Source organism: Colius striatus, chromosome 1 (genome assembly GCF_028858725.1).
Source record: "Colius striatus isolate bColStr4 chromosome 1, bColStr4.1.hap1, whole genome shotgun sequence".
NCBI lineage: Eukaryota > Metazoa > Chordata > Aves > Coliiformes > Coliidae > Colius > Colius striatus.
The window spans coordinates 1,095,871-1,115,760 of NC_084759.1; the positions used below are offsets into that span (position 1 = coordinate 1,095,871).

Below are 19,890 nucleotides of genomic sequence, written 5' to 3' on the forward strand. Positions count from 1 at the left end.
GCTGCTGCTCTGGCAGGGGGTTGCACTGGATGAGCTTTGCAGGTCCCTTCCAGCCCTTGAGATCTGTGATTGCTTAAGGAACACACAGATCCCTGAGTGCTGGGGCTGGCAGAGCCCTGCAGAGCTGCTGCAGCCCCAGCCCCTGCTCCAGCAGCTGCCCCTGGCTCAGGGGGCACAGGAACGTGTCCAGCTGGGGTTGGGAACCTTGAGCAGGAGCCTCCACACCCTCCCTGGGCAGCCTGGGCCAGGGCTCCCTCCCCTCAGCACCAAAGGACTTGCTCCTGAGCCTTTCAGCACCTTGCAGGAGCCTTTAGGTGCTTGTGAGTGTTGCTGAGGTGCCCCTGAGCTCAGGCTTCTGTTCCCCAGGCTGAGCAGCCCCAGGGCTGCAGCCTTTCCTCCTCACACACATGTTGCAGCCCCTCAGCACCTTGGCAGCCCTGCACTGGCCTCTCTGCAGCACTTCCCTGTCTCTCTGCAGCTGGGCAGCCCAGCCCTGGCCACAGCACTGCAGATGTGGCCTCCCCACTGCAGCTGGGGCAGAGCACAGGGGCAGCACAACCTCCCTCAACCTGCTGCCCACACTCTCTTCATGCCCCCAGGCTGCCATTGGCTTCTTGCCCACCAGCCCACGCTGCTGCTCAGGGTTAATTTGCTGTCTCATCTGTTCTTGTGTCATGCAAGAAAACTACAGGCTATCAGCTGCTCCATGGGCTTTGGAGGTTGCTGAGCTGCTTCTGAACCCCTGGGGGTTGCACTTGCAGCCTGAGCATCCAAAGCTGCTGTCTGTGGGTTGAGCAGCTCTGCTCCCACCCTGCTGCTCCTTGGTTCATTGGCTGTTGGACTGAACAGAAGAAAGAAAGGCAGACAAGAGGGCAGAGACATTGTCTGAAGGGACTGAGCTTGGAACCATAGAACCACAGAGTCTCAAGGGCTGGAAGGGACCTGCAGAGCTCATCCAGTGCAGCCCCCTGCCAGAGCAGCAGCACCTAGAGCAGGGCACACAGGGACTCATCCAGCTGGGGTTGGGATGGCTGCAGAGAAGGAGCCTCCACAGCCCATCTGGGCAGCCTGTTCCACAGGATGGGATGGATTTGTGACACTGGGTCTTGGCCACACTCTCTCCATGCCCCCAGGCTGCCATTGGCAGTTGCTGCTCATGGGGAGCTGCTGCCCCCCAGCACTGCCAGGTCCCTGTCCCAGAGCTGCTCTCCAGCAGCTCACCCCCATCTGTCCTGGTCATCAGCCAGACTTAGAGCAGAGCCAGCACCTTCCCAACATCATTCCTCAGTGGGTGCAGCACATCAGAGAGTTGCCTGCTCCAAAGCCTGGCCTGAGGGACACTCACAGCACCACAGAGGTCGAGAAGCCAACAGGAGCAGGGCCTCTCTCAGCACAGCACTCCCCATCTTCCCTGGCTCTTTGCTCAAGGAGCAGATGCTGTTGCTCAGGGTGTAGGTTTGACAGGCACTCAGAGCTCATGTTTGAGGAAAGGGAGGCTGTTGTACCCACTCCAGAGCACAGGGAGCCTGAGCTACCTCTCCCTCAGCCTGGGGAGGGTGGGTGATGGAGCCAGGCTTGGCCACAACCCTCCTGCCCACAAGCACACAGCCCCACCACAGAGCCCAAGGGATGGGCTGTCTCCTGGGCCAAAGTGCTCCTGGAGGCAGGTTCAGCTCCTTGGGGAATGGGAATATACCCAAATCTCAGCCAACCCACGTCCAGGGACATTGCCAGCAAGAATTTGCAAGAGTTCTGAGCACATGAGGCCACATCACAGCAAAGGGTCCAGTTCTGAGCCCCTCAGTTCAAGGACAGGGAGCTGCTGGAGAGAGCTCAGGGCAGGGCCACAGAGATGCTGGAGTGGAGCATCTGCCTTGGGATGGGAGGCTGAGGGAGCTGGGGCTCTGCAGCTTGGAGAAGAGGAGCCTGAGGGGTGACCTCAGTCATGTTCCAAACCCATCAAGGGTGGGTGTGAGGAGGCTGGAGCCAGGCTGTGCTCAGGGATGGGCAGTGACAGGACCAGGGGCAACAAGCTGGGACAGAAGAGGTTCCAGAGACACACAAGGACAAACTCCTTCCCTGCTGAGGTGAGGGAGCACTGGCAGGGGCTGCCCAGATGGGCTGTGGAGGCTCCTTCTCTGCAGCCATCCCAGCCCCAGCTGGATGAGTCCCTGTGTGCCCTGCTCTAGGTGCTGCTGCTCTGGCAGGGGGCTGCACTGGATGAACTCTGCAGGTCTCTTCCAGCCCTTGAGACTCTGATTCTCTGATGAGTGGACAAGCCAGAAGAACTTTTTTCCCTGTGAGGGGAGGGAGCCCTGGCCCAGGCTGCCCAGGGAGGGTGTGGAGGCTCCTTCCTTGGAGCTCTCCAAGACCCCCCTGGCCACGTTCCTGTGTGCCCTGATGTAGGTGGGAGCTGCTCCTGCAGGGGGGTTGCACTGGCTGAGCTCTGCAGGTCCTTTCCAACCCCCACCATTCTGATTCTCTGATACCAAAGGGCTGGGGCAGGGAATGCAAAACCCAGGCAGCACCATTAAAAGATGAGCAATGGGATGCCAATAGAGAATGCAGCAGCCAGGCTTGATTTAAGACAAAGCACATCAAGCAATGCAGTTAATTGTTTGTGTCTGCCTCCCTCCCCTCCCTTCTCTGCATGGTGGGGGTGAGGCAGAGGCAAAGCCACTCAGCCACACAACTTGCATCAATTCTTTCCTTGACATGTTTTATTAAAAAGAATAAATTCAGTTGCATTTTGAAGAAGAGAGAAAGGGAGAGAAACTGCCTTTGTGAGGGGCTTTGGGGAGGGGGCTGGGGGGTTTGTCCTCTCACTCTTCCCTTCCCCATTTACATATCTCCTGTATAAACATTTCTTCATAAAAGCCTGGCACTGGAGAGGGCCCAGCTCCACAAACCCCACACCAAATATATTACAGACATTTATATGGATGGCAGGGAGGGAGACAGAGGGGCTGCAAACGTGCAGGCAGCCCGTGATGGATGGCAGCAGAGGCTTCCCCTGACGCTTTATTGAGTTGCTGATGATTATCTCTCTCCCAGACATTTTTTACAGCTGAGGCTTGAGCTGTCACAACACACCATGGGGGAAAAGAAACCCTCACCCCCCTGCAATAATAACACTTTAATCTCTTTACAGCACTGCTCCCTAGGATGTCAGATTCATCTTCCCTGACGCACGCAGTTCATTATCCCGCTCCTCCCTGGCTAGGAAATGACGACAGGATAAATAAAGAGCTGGAGTCAGCCCCCTGAGCTGGGAGCAAAGAGGCTGCACAGGGAAAGGAAACAGCCCAGGGCATTCATTGATCCTCCTGGAGGTGGTTGTGCTTCAGTAGGAAGGGTTTGGGTGGCATCAGGTAGTTGGGAGTCTGGTTGAAGGGGTTGGGAGCTGCAGAGCTCAGCCAGTGCAACCCCCTGCAGGAGCTGCTCCCACACAGAGCAGGGCACATGGGAATGTGGCCAGGGGGGTCCTGAAGAGCTCCAAGGAAGGAGCCTCCACACCCTCCCTGGGCAGCCTGGGCCAGGGCTCCCTCCCCTCAGCACCAAAGCACTTGCTCCTCCTGGGCCAGGGGCACTTGCTGTGTCCCAGCCTCTGCCCCTTCCCCCTTGTCCTGCCACTGGCCACCACACACCCAAGTGGCACCTCCTGAGCCTTTCAGCACCTTGCAGGAGCCTTTAGGTGCTTGTGAGTGTTGCTGAGGTGCAGAAACAGTTCTGCCTCAGCTCCAGCCTCAACCTCCCCTGGGGCAGCTCCAGGCTGGTTCTGCTCATCCTGTCACTTGTTACTTGGGAGCAGAGACCTTGAGCCACAGGCTGCTGTGAGGGAGTGTCAGAGAGTGCTGCTGTGTCCCCTCAGGCTCCTCTTCTCCAGCCTCAACACCCCCATTCCCTCAGCCCCTTGTGCTCCAGCCCCTTCCCCAGCCTCACCCTGCAGCCTCTGTCTCCAGGCTCTTGCTCCTTCAGCCCTCTTGCTCCAACTCCAGCCCCTTCCCTCTTGTTTTGGAGCTCAGGAGCAGAGACTGACCCTCCAACCTCAACCTCCCCTGGGGCAACTCCAGCCCCTTCCCTCTTGCCCTGTCACTTGGAGCTCAGGAGCAGAGACCAACCTCCCCAGGCACAGGCTGCTGTGAGGGAGTGTCAGAGAGTGCTGCTGTGTCCCCTCAGGCTCCTCTTCTCCAGGCTCAGCACCCCCATTCCCTCAGCCCCTCCCCAGCCCCTTGTGCTCCAGCCCCTTCCCCAGCTCAGTGCCCGGCTCTGGCCACGCTGCAGCCCCTCAGTGTCCCTGTGGCAGTGGGTGAGGGGCCCAGCACTGACACAGCCCTGGAGCTGCAGCCCCTCAGTGTCCCTGTGGCAGGGAGTGAGGGGCCCAGCACTGACACAGCCCTGGAGTTGCAGCCCCTCAGTGTCCCTGTGGCAGTGAGTGAGGGGCCCAGCACTGACACAGCCCTGGAGCTGCAGCCCCTCAGTGTCCCTGTGGCAGTGAGTGAGGGGCCCAGCACTGACACAGCCCTGGAGCTGCAGCCCCTCAGTGTCCCTGTGGCAGGGAGCGAGGGGCCCAGCACTGACACAGCCCTGGAGCTGCAGCCCCTCAGTGTCCCTGTGGCAGGGAGTGAGGGGCCCAGCACTGACACAGCCCTGCAGCTGCAGCCTCCCCAGGGCTCAGCACTGCCCTGGGCCTACTGGCCACAAGCAGGGCTACAAGATCTAGAACCAGGCTACTGCTGCAACACCCTGCCTTGCACAATTCTGCCCCACCACATGGCTGTGACAGTGCCAGCAGCTGGGCTATGTTCTGGCCATATAAAGCCAGGTTATCCCCAGGCTCTGAAGGATTGCTTCTTAGATTGCTTCCTCTCCTCCTCACCCTCCTACCATGGGCATTGCAATGGAAGATGAAGCTGTGCATTAGAACACAAGGTCCAGCTTCCATTTCTATAGCAGGAGGCAAACTGTTGGGCCCTGGCAAGCAGAGGCAGGTCTCTGCACACCACCAGTGTTACCTTCTAAGGAGTGGAGGCCTTTTTCCTTGGCAGTCTCATACACATTGCTGAAATCATCTCCCAGGTTTGGGTCTGCATTGGCTGCCAGCAGCATCTTCACCACACTGTTGGAAACGAGAGCAAACGTGAGGCTGAGGCTGAATGGGAGTCATTAAAGCCCTGACAAGGGAGACAGTGCTCAGAAAGCCTTCCCCAGGCATTCCCAGCTAAGGAAGCAAAGTGAAACCATCAGGGAATGTTTCAACAAGCACAAGCAACAGCAGCATGTTCTGAGGTGGGGGCTGCTTTAAGCCAAGAGCTGCTGGGAGCTTCCCCTGTGTGTGCCAGGGCCAGGGGGCTCTGAGCTGGCCCCACTGCTGCCCAAGCCCCAGCCCAGCAGCCATGGAGGGAACGGCTCTGGCACTGACACAGGGGACAAGGGGAAGGAGTTGCTGGGCAGAGGCAAAACTGCAGCAGCAGAAGGGAGGGAGAATGTGAGAGCAGCATCTCTGCAGGCAGCCAGGGCAGTGCAGAAGGAGGGGGAGTGGGAAGGAGCCACGCTGGGGCAGCTCCTGCAGGACTGTGTCCCGTGGCAGGGACCCCACACTGGAGCAGGGCAAGTGTGAGGAGGCCTCTCCCTGAGAGGAGGCAGCAGCAAAGTCCATCTGGGATGAGCTGACTGTAACCCCCATCCCCTGCACTGCTGGGGGAGAGGAGGGAGAGACCTGGGGAGAAGGGAGGGCTGGGGGAGGGGGTTAAGGGTCAGGTTTATTTCCCATCTCCCTGCTCTGATGGTTCATTAATCAATCAAACCATTTGTCCCCAAGCTGAGTCTGTTCTGCCCATGATGCCCATTGCTGAGTGCTCTCCCTGCCCTTATCTCCACTCACCAGCCCTTTGCTCTGTCTCTCTCTCCCCTGCCCAGTTTGGGAGTGCCACAAGGACTTGGTGGGCTCCTGGCACCCAGCCAGGGTTAAACCCACCCCCCCAGGCCACCATGGGAACTGGGTATGGCTCCATAGCTTTGTGCCTCTGGGTCAGTGCTGGAAACTGCCCCTGGGTGCAGTAAACACACAGCCAGAGCCAGAGCCTTGGCCCCAAGGCTAACCCTGTCCCTGCAAGAGGGAGAGTTTGTGACACTCTTCAGGTGAAGGGGAGAAAACTGAGCTGTGCTGTCACTGCTGCTTCTGGGATGCCATCAGGACAGCACCCAAGCCCCCTCTGACACAGATGCCACCAAGATGAGAAGCATTTGAGGGTGAAGCACAAGAGGCAGAAGGCTGGAAGGGGCCTGTTTGCTCCTGAGATCTTGTGACTATGTGTGAGCTGAGGTTTCTGCCTTAGGATTTGCTGCATGTGCTTGAGCCACCCCTCTGAGGAAAGCACCTTTGGGAGGGCACCTCTGGCACCCACCTGGGTCTGACAGCTCAGAGTCACAGAGTCCCAAGGGCTGGAAGGGACCTGCAGAGCTCATCCAGTGCAGCCCCTGCCAGAGCAGCAGCACCTAGAGCAGGGCACACAGGGACTCATCCAGCTGGGGTTGGGATGGCTGCAGAGAAGGAGCCTCCACAGCCCATCTGGGCAGCCCCTGCCAGTGCTCCCTCCCCTGTGACAGCAGCTTGGTTCAGAACACTTCTGATGGGGAAAGGCTGCAGCCCTGGGGCTGCTCAGCCTGGGGAACAGAAGCCTGAGCTCAGGGGCACCTCAGCAACACTCACAAGCACCTAAAGGCTCCTGCAAGGTGCTGAAAGGCTCAGGAGCAAGTCCTTTGGTGCTGAGGGGAGGGAGCCCTGGCCCAGGCTGCCCAGGGAGGGTGTGGAGGCTCCTGCTCAGGAGGTTTCCAATCCCAGCTGGACACGTTCCTGTGCCCCCTGAGCCAGGGGCAGCTGCTGGAGCAGGGGCTGGGGCTGCAGCAGCTCTGCAGGGCCCTGCCAGCCCCAGCACTCAGGGATCTGTGTGTTCCTTAAGCAATCACAGATCTCAAGGGCTGGAAGAGATCTGCAAAGCTCATCCAGTGCAACCCCCTGTCAGAGCAGCAGCACCTAGAGCAGGGCACACAGGGACTCACCCAGCTGGGGTTGGGATGGCTGCAGAGAAGGAGCCTCCACAGCCCATCTGGGCAGCCCCTGCCAGGGCTCCCTCAGCTCAGCAGGGAAGGAGTTTGTCCTTATGTTGCTTTGGAACCTCTTCTGCTCCAGCTTGTTGCCCCTTGTCCTGTCACTGCCCATCCCTGAGCACAGCCTGGCTCCAGCCTCCTCACACCCACCCTTGATGGGTTTGGAACATGACTGAGCTCAGCCCTCAGGCTGCTCCAAGCTGCAGAGCCCCAGCTCCCTCAGCCTCCCATCCCAAGGCAGATGCTCCACTCCATCACCTCTGTGGCCCTGCCCTGAGCTCTCTCCAGCAGCTCCCTGTTCTTGAACTGAGGGGCCCAGCCTGGCTCCATCCTCCTCACACCCACCCCTGCTGGCTTTGTGAGAAGAACCATTTCCCCAGCTCTGGGGATGGCTGGGCTGAGGTGGAACAGGCTGTCATGTCCCACTGGCACAAGCTGGTGCTCCCAAAGCCTGGCCCTGTTTCAGGCTGTGACCCAGCTCCATGCACAGGAGGGACTCAGGGCTGCAAGAACAACCCTTTGCACATTCAGCCTCTGTCTCCAGCCACCTTTCAACCTCAGCTCCTGCTCTGGGGATGTGCTGTCCCCTCTGGGCACTCTGCAGCAGCCAGACCTTCCTGGAACCACAGCTATTGATCCTACCCATCCAATTTGCAGGTCATGGGACAGCCAAGCAAATTGGCCTTTAGGAAAGGGAACGGTGCCATCCAAGCACAGAGAGCCCGAGCTCATCAGCCTGAGTGTCATTGGGATGGGCATGGCCTGTGCAAAGCAGGTGAGAGACTCAGAGCATCATCTAATACTGCAGTGCCTGGGGGAAAACACCTCAGCTTGCCCAGGGAGGAGAGGTGGAACCACTCCCCAGTCCATAAGGGAGCTGTGGGGTCAAGGAAGGCAGCTCTGGGAAGGGGCTGGAGAAGGCAGGAGGCTTCTTTCCCTTCTGCACCAGCCCAGCTGCTAATTACTAACAAAGGGGTGAGTTTTAAAGGGGTTTTCTGGTCCTTACACCTTCTGTTTGCCTCATCTTGCTGCCTGGTACTGGAGCAGAACAGCACTCAGTGCCTGGGGTGTGGAGGGTGAGGGCTGCTGAGGGCAGGCTGGGCTGGCCCAGGAAGGGCTGCAGTCCTGAACTCACCTGGGCTCAATTCAACCAGCCCAGCTTCAGTCTCACAGAAGCCCTGAGTGCTGGGGCTGGCAGAGCCCTGCAGAGCTGCTGCAGCCCAGCCCCTGCTCCAGCAGCTGCCCCTGGCTCAGGGGGCACAGGAACGTGTCCAGCTGGGGTTGGAAACCTCCTGAGAAGGAGCCTCCACACCCTCCCTGGGCAGCCTGGGCCAGGGCTCCCTCTCCTCACCTCACCTTGACAATAAACCATTTTTTTCCCTTCTGTTGAAGTGGAATGAGTTTGCTGATGAAGTCTGCACTAGATGGGAGGCCAGGCTGGTGACTGTTCCCCTCCCCTGCCCCTGGGGATGGCTCAGAGGGCAAGGCTTTGGCTGAAGTTCCCTTCAATCGATCGAGGGAAGAGCTGGGCCAAGACGCTGCTAAACAACCCAACCCAGCCAAACAATACAGGGGGGGTGGGGAAATCGATGAGGAGGGGACTGGACATGACTTGGGGCTGCCTCAGGAGGGGTGTTGTGCCTGGACCAGCAGCTGGGGTTGGTGAACCAAGAAGCCCAATGATCCCCATGACCGTGAGTCATCGGCACAATGCCACGGCCCCGATGGGCTGGGAGAGGAGGCTGCCCCCAGCTCTGGCAGGAGCCACAGGTCCTGCCTGGACACAAAAGCTATATCTTAACTCTCTGTAAAGCTCAGCAGGGGCAGGAGGGCCAGGGGGGAGCTGCTGTTTATACTCCAGCCCCTTTGCTGTCTGGTTTTTAAGGCAGCTGTGTCTGGAGTCCTTGGCAGGGCTGTTTGTGCCTACCTGAGAGCACAGCCAGGGCATTCCCTCACTGCAGGGTGGCTTGGTGCTGCCTCAGATGCAAACAGCCCTGGACTTAGGTAAATAAACCTCAAAGGGTGAAAACTGTACAACCACAGAGTGGTTTCAGCTGGAACAGACCTTTCAGTCCATGGGGTGCAGCCTCTGTCCCAGCCCCATCACCCAGCAGCCCATTGCCCTCAGTGCAACACCCACCCAGCTCTGAAACCCCTCCAGGGATGGTGACTCCAGCCCCTTCCTGACAGCAAAGCAATTCCTCCTCACATCCAGCCTGAACCTCCCCTGGTGACACTTGGAATCGTTCTGTTGTCCACAGTTTCTCCTGGGAGGGTGGTTGGGGTGAAGCTCCAGGGAGAGCAACACGGCTGTGTGCCCCAGACACTGCTGCCCATGTGCAGGGGGGACAAAGGGAGGGCAGAGCTGGGCTTCTGTGGCTTGGAGAGGGGCAGTGACCCCCTCAGCTGGCAACAGCTCACTCTGCCTGGATGTGGTTTATCCCTGGGAAGAGGGGAGCTCATGCACAGAGCTCTCAGCTGGGGATGCTGCTGAGGCTGGGAAGCTACAACCATGGCTGAGGAGAAACTGTCCCTCAGAGACAGCCAGGAGGAGATTAAAGGCAATGGACATGGTTCAGTGGTGGCCATGGCAGTGCTGGGTTCACAGCTGGACTCTTCACAGAAGCCCTGAGTGCTGGGGCTGGCAGGGCCCTGCAGAGCTCACCCAGCACCAGCCCCTGCTCCAGCAGCTGCCCCTGGCTCAGGGGGCACAGGAACGTGTCCAGCTGGGGTTGGAAACCTCCTGAGGAGCCTCCACACCCTCCCTGGGCAGCCTGGGCCAGGGCTCCCTCCCCTCAGCACCAAAGTGGCACCTCCTGAGCCTTTCAGCACCTTGCAGGAGCCTTTAGGTGCTTGTGAGTGTTGCTGAGGTGCCCCTGAGCTCAGGCTTCTGTTCCCCAGGCTGAGCAGCCCCAGGGCTGCAGCCTTTCCTCCTCACACACATGTTGCAGCCCCTCAGCACCTTGGCAGCCCTGCACTGGCCTCTCTGCAGCACTTCCCTGTCTCTCTGCAGCTGGGCAGCCCAGCCCTGGCCACAGCACTGCAGATGTGGCCTCCCCACTGCAGCTGGGGCAGAGCACAGGGGCAGCACAACCTCCCTCAACCTGCTGCCCACACTCAGAGGGCTTTTGCAGCCTGAGCTGAGTGTGATTGTCTCACCAAGCCCCCACACCGTGCTGCCATCACAGCTGAAGACCCCATTGGACTCCTCAGCCCTTGACATCCCATCTGTGCTTCCAAAGGCACCCAGACATTTCTCCAGCTCTGCTGCACAGCTCTGAACCAGTTGCCTGAAGTGAAAGGAGTGTAAGAAGATCACAGGGAACAGATGTATGTACCTAATATAGGTGATGAGACTGCACCAGTTCATCATGTCATTGCCTATAGACAAGCTCCAGACAGGTCACCCTTCACTATTAAGTCTTTGAAGCTACTCTCTAGGCTGTTGCTATGCATGATGTACTGCTCTGACCAGGAGAAACCATCTCTCCAGCACCTCCAACACACAAAGCTGGGGCATGTGTAGAAGAGGAACACATCCCAGCCATCTACACTGAGAGCAGAGTGAGATCCTTCCAAGCCCTGACCTGAGGGAGGGATGGAGGAGGGCAGGCTGTGGGAGGAGGAGGGCAGCAGAAGGGATGGGATCATGCTGGTTCTGTCCCCTCCACACAGCTCTCTCCATCTACACAGCAAGGCAGAGGAGGCAAAGGAGAGCTGAGGTATGAGGTATGGGGTATGAGGTATGGAGTATGAGGTATGGGGTATGAGGTATGGGGTATGAGGTATGGGGTATGAGGTATGGGGTATGAGGTATGGAGTATGAGGTATGGGGTATGAGGTATGGAGTATGAGGTATGGGGTATGAGGTATGGGGTATGAGGTATGGGGTATGAGGTATGGGGTATGGGGTATGGGGTATGAGGTGTGGAGTATGGGGTATGGGGTATGAGGTGTGGGGTATGAGGTATGGAGTATGAGGTATGGGGTATGAGGTATGGGGTATGAGGTATGGAGTATGAGGTATGGGGTATGAGGTATGGGGTATGGGGTATGGAGTATGGGGTATGGGGTATGAGGTGTGGGGTATGAGGTATGGGGTATGAGGTATGGGGTATGAGGTATGGGGTATGAGGTGTGGGGTATGAGGTATGGGGTATGAGGTATGGAGTATGAGGTATGGGGCATGAGGTATGGAGTATGAGGTATGGGGTATGGAGTATGAGGTATGGGGTATGGGGTATGGAGTATGAGGTATGGGGTATGAGGTATGGGGTATGAGGTATGGGGTATGAGGTATGGGGTATGAGGTATGGGGTATGGGGTATGGAGTATGAGGTATGGAGTATGAGGTATGGAGTATGAGGTATGGGGTATGAGGTATGGGGTATGAGGTATGGAGTATGAGGTATGGGGTATGAGGTATGGGGTATGAGGTGTGGGGTATGAGGTATGGGGTATGAGGTATGGGGTATGAGGTATGGGGTATGAGGTGTGGGGTATGAGGTATGGGGTATGAGGTATGGAGTATGAGGTATGGGGCATGAGGTATGGAGTATGAGGTATGGGGTATGAGGTATGGGGTATGGGGTATGGAGTATGAGGTATGGGGTATGGGGTATGAGGTATGGGGTATGAGGTATGGGGTATGGGGTATGGGGTATGAGGTATGGGGTATGGGGTATGAGGTATGGGGTATGAGGTATGGGGTATGGGGTATGGAGTATGAGGTATGGGGTATGGGGTATGAGGTATGGGGTATGAGGTATGGAGTATGAGGTATGGAGTATGAGGTATGGAGTATGAGGTGTGGGGTATGAGGTATGGGGTATGAGGTATGGGGTATGAGGTATGGGGTATGGGGTATGGAGTATGGGGTATGAGGTGTGGAGTATGAGGTGTGGGGTATGAGGTATGGGGTATGAGGTATGGGGTATGAGGTGTGGGGTATGAGGTATGGGGTATGAGGTATGGGGTATGAGGTATGGGGTATGAGGTGTGGGGTATGAGGTATGGGGTATGAGGTATGGAGTATGAGGTATGGGGCATGAGGTATGGAGTATGAGGTATGGGGTATGAGGTATGGGGTATGGGGTATGAGGTATGGGGTATGAGGTATGGGGTATGGGGTATGGAGTATGAGGTATGGGGTATGGGGTATGAGGTATGGGGTATGAGGTATGGGGTATGAGGTATGGGGTATGGGGTATGGAGTATGAGGTATGGGGTATGGGGTATGAGGTATGGAGTATGAGGTATGGAGTATGAGGTATGGAGTATGAGGTATGGGGTATGAGGTATGAGGTATGGGGTATGGGGTATGGGGTATGAGGTATGGGGTATGAGGTGTGGGGTATGAGGTATGGGGTATGAGGTATGGAGTATGAGGTATGGGGCATGAGGTATGGGGTATGAGGTATGGGGTATGAGGTATGGGGTATGGGGTATGGAGTATGAGGTATGGGGTATGGGGTATGAGGTATGGAGTATGAGGTATGGGGTATGGGGTATGAGGTATGGGGTATGGGGTATGAGGTATGGGGTATGGGGTATGAGGTATGGGGTATGAGGTATGGGGTATGAGGTATGGGGTATGGGGTATGAGGTATGGGGTATGAGGTATGGGGTATGGGGTATGGAGTATGAGGTGTGGGGTATGAGGTATGGAGTATGAGGTATGAACACCTTCCTTGCTGTTGGTCATCCCCAGTAGGAAGGTGTTGGGAAGCCAAGGTGAGGAAAAGCAAAGAGATCCAGACCTGAAGGTGGAAGGGGAAGGAGAAAAGGCATGAAAAGACACAGGAGGAGAGGAGATGATGTGAGGAGCAGCTGAGAGGAATGAGAGGCCCCTGAGGAAATGAGAGCAGGTATGCCTGGGAGGTGCTTGCACCAGGAGCTGGATGGAGCCCAGATGGGCTGTGGAGGCTCCTTCATAGAATCACAGAATGGTGGGGCTGGAAGGGACCTGCAGAGCTCAGCCAGTGCAACCCCCCTGCAGAAGCAGCTCCCACCTAGATCAGGTCACACAGGAACGTGTCCAGGGGGGTCTTGAAGAGCTCCAAGGAAGGAGCCTCCACACCCTCCCTGGGCAGCCTGGGCCAGGGCTCCCTCCCCTCACAGGGAAACACTTTGTCCTTGTGTTCCAATGAACTGTTTGTGCTCCAGCCTCATCCCATCACCCCTTGTCCTGTTGCTGGATACAACAAGTGCTGCCCCAAGCTCCTGACACCCACCAGTGAGATGTTTGTCACTGTTAATGAGCTGCCCCTGAGCTCAGTCTCCTCTTCTCCAGACTGAACAGCCCCAGGGCCCGCAGCCTTTCCTCACAAGGAAGATGCTCCAGTGCCCTGAGCATCTTGGTGTCCCTGCACTGGCCTCTCTGCAGCACTTCCCTGTCCCTCTGGAGCTGGGCAGCCCAGAGCTGGACACAGGACTCCAGATGAGGCCTCAGCAGATATGGCAGAGCAGAGAGGGAGCAGAACCTCCCTGGCCCTGCTGCCCACACTCTTCTTGCTGCCCCCAGGCTGCCGTTGGCTTCTTGCCCACGAGGGCACGTTGCTGGCTCCTGCTGAGCTCATTATCACCCAGCACTGCCAGGTCTGTCTCTGCAGAGCTGCTCTCCAGCAGCTCACCCCCAGCCTGTGCTGCTGCAGGGGGTTGTTCCTTCCCAGCTGCAGGACTCTGCCCTTGCCCTTGGGGAACCTCAGCACCTTCCTCTGTGCCCAACTCTCAGCCTGCCCACAGCTCCCTCACTGGCAGCTCAGCCTCTGGGCAATCAGTGAGCTCAGAGGAGCCACGGGGATGATGTGAGGGCTGCAGCCCCTCTGCTCTGCACACAGGCTGAGAGAGATGGGGGGGTTCAGCTTGGGCAAGAGAAGGCTCCAGGAGACCCCAGAGCAGCCTCCAGCCCCTAAAGGGCCCCCAAGGAACATGGGCAGGGGCTTTGTGCAAGGGGCTGGAGGGACAGGACAAGGGCTGCTGGCTCCAGAGGGCCAGAGGGGAGACTGAGGGGAGCTGGGAGGCAGAAGCTGTTCCCTGGGAGGCTGCTGAGCCCTGGCACAGGCTGCCCAGAGAGGCTGTGGCTGCCCCAGCCCTGGCAGTGCCCAGGGGCAGCTTGGCTGGGGCTGGGAGCAGCCTGGGCTGGGGGAAGCTGTCCCTGGGGCCATGGGGATGCAACAAGATGATCCTGAGGGTCCCTTCCAACCCAAACCCCTCTGTGATTTGATGATTCCATGAAATCAGCCACTGTGTGTGGATAAAGCAATTGCAGCTCATCCCTCTTTACAGAGGGACCACTGAAACCAAGAGCCCTGCATCCTGCTGCACAGCAGAGGCATGTTTAGAGGAGTTCCCACCCACTGCACAAGATGCAGCAAAGCAACAGGCAGCTCTGCATCTGGATGGGGGGGTGTAGGCCTCTGCTCCCAAGTGACAGGAGGAGAGGAAAGAGGCTGGAGTTGCCCCAGGGGAGGCTGAGGTTGGAGACTGGGGGTTCAGCCTTTGCTCCTGAGCTACAAGACAAGAGGAAAGGGGCTGGAGCTGCCCCAGGGGAGGCTGAGGCTGGAGCTGGGGCAGAACTGTTTCCCTCAGAGGGGTGTCAGCCCTGTGCCAGGCTGCCCAGGGAGCTGGGGCAGTGCCCAGCCCTGGAGGGATCCCAAAGCCCTGGGGTGAGGTGCTGAGGCTGTGGCTCAGTGCTGGCTGTGGCAGGGGGAGCTCAGGGCTGGGCTCCAGCAGCTTCAGGGGCTTCTCCAACCATAATGATTGTCTGATTCTAAGCCCAGCAGAGCTGTTACACCAGGAGGAAGTCTTGGCTTGCTTTGCTCTTCACCTCCACAGAGCATCTCATCCCTCTCCCTCTATATTGCTGGAGACAAGTCCCACCAAGCTCCAGCTATTCAGGAGCTTCTTCATTCTCACTTTGAGTCAGTATCCAGCCCAAATCCCTGGCCATGCCCCACCAATTGCTCAGCTCAGCCCAAAGCTGTTGGGTTGCTTTGCCAGGCAGCCAGAGGAGACACCACTCACCTCTGTGCCAGCCCTTACCCAGCCTGCCCAACACTCTTCCCCTGCCTAGATGATTCCATCAGCCACTTCTACCAGGAAGAGCCTTCCTCCCTCTCTCCTCTCAGCCTCTGCAACTTGGGGAAGGCTCGTTCTGCTCCACCAGTCCCTTGGAATGATCAGCAGCCGTCACACTCTGCTGCTGCCCATTGTCCCCTGGCAGAGGTTGGGAGCTGAGACATCAAAGTTAAACAAACACCCCCCTCCCCCCCTCCCCTTAAACCTTAAGCTCTGTGCTCCCACCTCGAAGAGGACTCCCTGAGGAGGTCAGGGACTTTCAGCTTGTCACAGCACACATCAAAGGCAGCACCACACACGAACTGGGCGCTGGGGGATGTGGGTCGTGGCGCCTGGCAGCGGATCTTGGCCCTTTGTCAGCTCTTTCCCTGCTCTGTTTGCACAAGTCATTTGGCTTTTCTGCTTATGAACTTGTGACTGAGTAAAGCATCACCCCAGAGCTTGTAACATCAAAGCTCATTCTGCTGCCTGTCCCACGTTTACCAGGATGCCATTTCTTATTCTCTCTCTCTCTTCTTCTCTCTTCCACCCTTCCAGCATGAAAAGCAAACCCCCAACCCCAACTGCATTTACTTGTAGGCTCAATGGCTTTAAGAGTGTCGTTAAAAGGTTACAAGAAGCCACAGTGATCATCATGGGAACTGAGGGAGGGAGGGCACAGCCTGTTTGCTTCAGAAAGGGCTGAAGGGTGTAAGACCCAGGAGGCAAAGGGGATGTGGCAGCTCTGATGGTGAGGTGCTAGATGGTTTAGCATGGGGATATCCTGAGGTTTGAGGATCAGCAGAGGCCCAAATGCAATGCTTGGTCATGGCATCAGAGAATGGTGGGGGCTGGCAGGGCCCTGCAGAGCTGTCCCAGCCCCAGCCCCTGCTCCAGCAGCTGCCCCTGGCTCAGGGGGCACAGGAACGTGTCCAGCTGGGGTTGGAAACCTCCTGAGAAGGAGCCTCCACACCCTCCCTGGGCAGCCTGGGCCAGGGCTCCCTCCCCTCAGCACCAAAGCACTTGCTCCTGAGCCTTTCAGCACCTTGCAGGAGCCTTTAGGTGCTTGTGAGTGTTGCTGAGGTGCCCCTGAGCTCAGGCTTCTGTTCCCCAGGCTGAGCAGCCCCAGGGCTGCAGCCTTTCCTCCTCACACACATGCTGCAGCCCCTCAGCACCTTGGCAGCCCTGCACTGGCCTCTCTGCAGCACTTGGGCAGCTGCTGCCCCCCAGCAGTGCCAGCTCCCTGTCCCAGAGCTGCTCTCCAGCAGCTCACCCCCAGCCTGTGCTGCTGCAGGGGCTGGTTCCTCCCCAGCTGCAGGACTCTGCCCTTGCCCTTGGGGAACCTCAGCACCTTCCTCTGTGCCCAACTCTCAGCCTGCCCACAGCTCCCTCACTGGCAGCTCAGCCTCTGGGCAATCAGCCAGTGCTCCCAGTGTGGTGCCAGCAGGGAACTTGCTGAGGGTCCCTCTGTGCCCTCACCCAGGTCACTGATGAAAATGTTGAACCAGACTGGCCCCAGAACCCATCCCTGTGCAACTGCACTGGCCACAGGCCTCCAGCTCCACTCTGTGCCATTGATCCCAGCCTCTGGGCTCTGTCACTCAGCAGCTCTCCATCCACCTCACCTCCACTCATCCAGCCACACTGCCTGAGCTTTTCTGTGAGGATGTAATGGGAGCAGGTGCCAAAAGCCCTGCTGAAGTCAAGGCAGAGGAGGTTCAGCAGTCACCTCTGTGGATCACAGAGCAGCCTCCATCTGCCACACAACACACCAAGCAAAGAGAGAGCAAAAAGCTCCCCTGGCCTTTGCCCCACGACACAGTTCAAACTTGATGGGAACCTTCTGTGGAGCTCAAAGTGGCTTTCCCAAGAGGTGAAGCAGCTGTGAAGTGACCTCCCCCCTCCATGACAAGCAGCAACACAAACATACCTGGAGTTCCTGCTGATGGCTGCCACCATGAGAGCAGTCCAGCCCAGCCTGTGCCTCGTGTTCACCTCCACACCTTCCAGCAACAACCTGCACAACACAGACACAGTTCAGGCAGGAGCCACAGAGAAAGCCCAAGACCCAGTGTCACAAATCCATCCCATCCTGTTCCTCATCTGTGGAACAGGCTGCCCAGATGGGCTGTGGAGGCTCCTTCTCTGCAGCCATCCCAACCCCAGCTGGATGAGTCCCTGTGTGCCCTGCTCTAGGTGCTGCTGCTCTGGCAGGGGGTTGCACTGGATGAGCTCTGCAGGTCTCTTCCAGCCCTTGAGACTCTGTGGTTCTATGGTTCCAAGCTCAGTCCCTTCAGACAATGTCTCTGCCCTCTTGTCTGCCTTTCTTTCTTCTGTTCAGTCCAACAGCCAATGAACCAAGGAGCAGCAGGGTGGGAGCAGAGCTGCTCAACCCACAGACAGCAGCTTTGGATGCTCAGGCTGCAAGTGCAACCCCCAGGGGTTCAGAAGCAGCTCAGCAACCTCCAAAGCCCATGGAGCAGCTGATAGCCTGTAGTTTTCTTGCATGACACAAGAACAGATGAGACAGCAAATTAACCCTGAGCAGCAGTGTGGGCTGGTGGGCAAGAAGCCAATGGCAGCCTGGGGGCATGAAGAGAGTGTGGGCAGCAGGTTGAGGGAGGTTGTGCTGCCCCTGTGCTCTGCCCCAGCTGCAGTGGGGAGGCCACATCTGCAGTGCTGTGGCCAGGGCTGGGCTGCCCAGCTGCAGAGAGACAGGGAAGTGCTGCAGAGAGGCCAGTGCAGGGCTGCCAAGGTGCTGAGGGGCTGCAACATGTGTGTGAGGAGGAAAGGCTGCAGCCCTGGGGCTGTTGAGCCTGGGGAACAGAAGCCTGAGCTCAGGGGCACCTCAGCAACACTCACCTAAGAGGTGATGCTCCTGAGAAAGAGCCTCCACACCCTCCCTGGGCAGCCTGGGCCAGGGCTCCCTCCCCTCAGCACCAAAGCACTTGCTCCTCCTGGGCCAGGGGCACTTGCTGTGTACCTAAAGGCTCCTGCAAGGTGCTGAAAGGCTCAGGAGGTGCCACTTGGGTGTGTGGTGGCCAGTGGCACCAGAGATTGGAGCTGAGGCAGAACTGTTTCCCTGAGAGGGGTGTCAGCCCCTGTGCCAGGCTGCCCAGGGAGCTGGGGCAGTGCCCAGCCCTGGAGGGATCCCAAAGCCCTGGGGTGAGGTGCTGAGGGCTGTGGCTCAGTGCTGGCTGTGGCAGGGGGAGCTCAGGGCTGGGCTCCAGCAGCTCCAGGGGCTTCTCCAAGCTCATCCATTGTGGGATTCTTTATTCCCCTCCAGTAGAGCTTTCTGCCCTGTTAGTCTGAGGCTGTGGGACATGGGACAGCAGACACAGCACTTCAGCCCAGCCCACCACTGATGTGTGTTGGATCAAGCAGAGCTCTGCTTCTCAGCCAACACATACAGGTGGCTTAGCTGCCATCCTTTTTTGACTTAGAGGTGGTCAGTGCTGCTACCCTGCTACTGGATGCTCTGAACTGCTCATCAGAACTGTGGTCAGACAGCTACAAACCAGAGTAACCAGTAGCCTTCACTGGTAGCTCCCTGGTGTAGTTGAGGAGCCCAGGACCTGTGTAAATGACCCACTGCACTGGCAGGGGCTGCCCAGATGGGCTGTGGAGGCTCCTTCTCTGCAGCCATCCCAACCCCAGCTGGGTGAGTCCCTGTGTGCCCTGCTCTAGGTGCTGCTGCTCTGGCAGGGGTTGCACTGGATGAGCTCTGCAGGTCCCTTCCAGCCCTTGAGATCTGTGACTGTGTGTGATTCACCAGGGTTACACTTAGAAGTTGAATGATAATGAAGTAAACACAAGATCCTTGCTCCAAAATGAGCTTGATGCTACAGGGTAGAAAAGAACCCTGCAGATTCCTTAAGGGCTCCATGCTCCAGGGATGTGCACATCACTCACTGCAGCATCACCCTGCAAAGCACAGGCTGAGGTGCTGCACAGGGCCAGCCCTGGCTCCCCCCAGCACACAGCCTCATGCTTTCAGCTTCTCCCAGCACCCAGAATCATGGAACCACAGAACAGTTTGGCTTGGAAGGGAACTTAAAGACCACATCTTTCCCATCTCCCAGCCACAGGCAGGGATACCTTCCTCCAGATCAGGTTGCTGATGCCTGAGAGCTATGAGCAGATTGCTTTGAAGGAGAACACTGCAATGCTGCCTTGTCATGGCTGTGTCATGTCCCAGCTGCTGGCAGGCTGCACAGGGCAGATTGCTATCTGTCCACATCAGCTCCTGTTGCAGATGGAGGAGGGGAGGGTTGCACTCACAACACAGAGAGATGAGCAGGTCTGAGTGCGAGCCAGAGCCACTGCTGGTGGCAGCAATTAGCTGCTCTGGCTGGGAGGGATGGTGCCTGCAGGAGAAATCCACACCACAGCTCCATCTGTGCTGCTGTGAGCACAGGGAGATGCCCCCACAGAGGCCACTGCAGGGACCTGCCCCAGCCCCAGCTCCCCCTGAAACCACAAGGAGCCAGAGCTCAGCCCAGGAAGACACAGAGGAGACCTACACTGAGGATCCCCAGGGCTCAGGGCTGGGGCTGTTGAGCACAGGGGCAGGGATCTGGGTGAGGGGATGGAGGGCACCTCAGTCTGCAGATGGCACCAAGCTGGGTGGGTGTGTGGGTCTGCTTGGGGAAGGGCTGAGGGAATGGGGGTGTTGAGCCTGGAGAGGAGGAGGCTGAGGGGACACAGCAGCACTCTCTGACA

General features: G+C 57.9%; 1 protein-coding gene across 1 annotated transcript in view; it reads right to left on the bottom strand.

The window, feature by feature from the left end:
* The window catches only part of CLPB (ClpB family mitochondrial disaggregase), a 99,785-nt gene that overhangs the window by 60,627 nt on the left and 19,268 nt on the right, over positions 1–19,890 (bottom strand). The window contains exons 4-5 of the mRNA XM_062020314.1: positions 17,099–17,185; positions 5,016–5,119 (exon numbers count right to left, since the gene is read on the bottom strand). Coding sequence (XP_061876298.1) covers positions 5,016–5,119; positions 17,099–17,185 — 191 coding nt within the window. The remainder of the gene's footprint in view (positions 1–5,015; positions 5,120–17,098; positions 17,186–19,890) is intronic.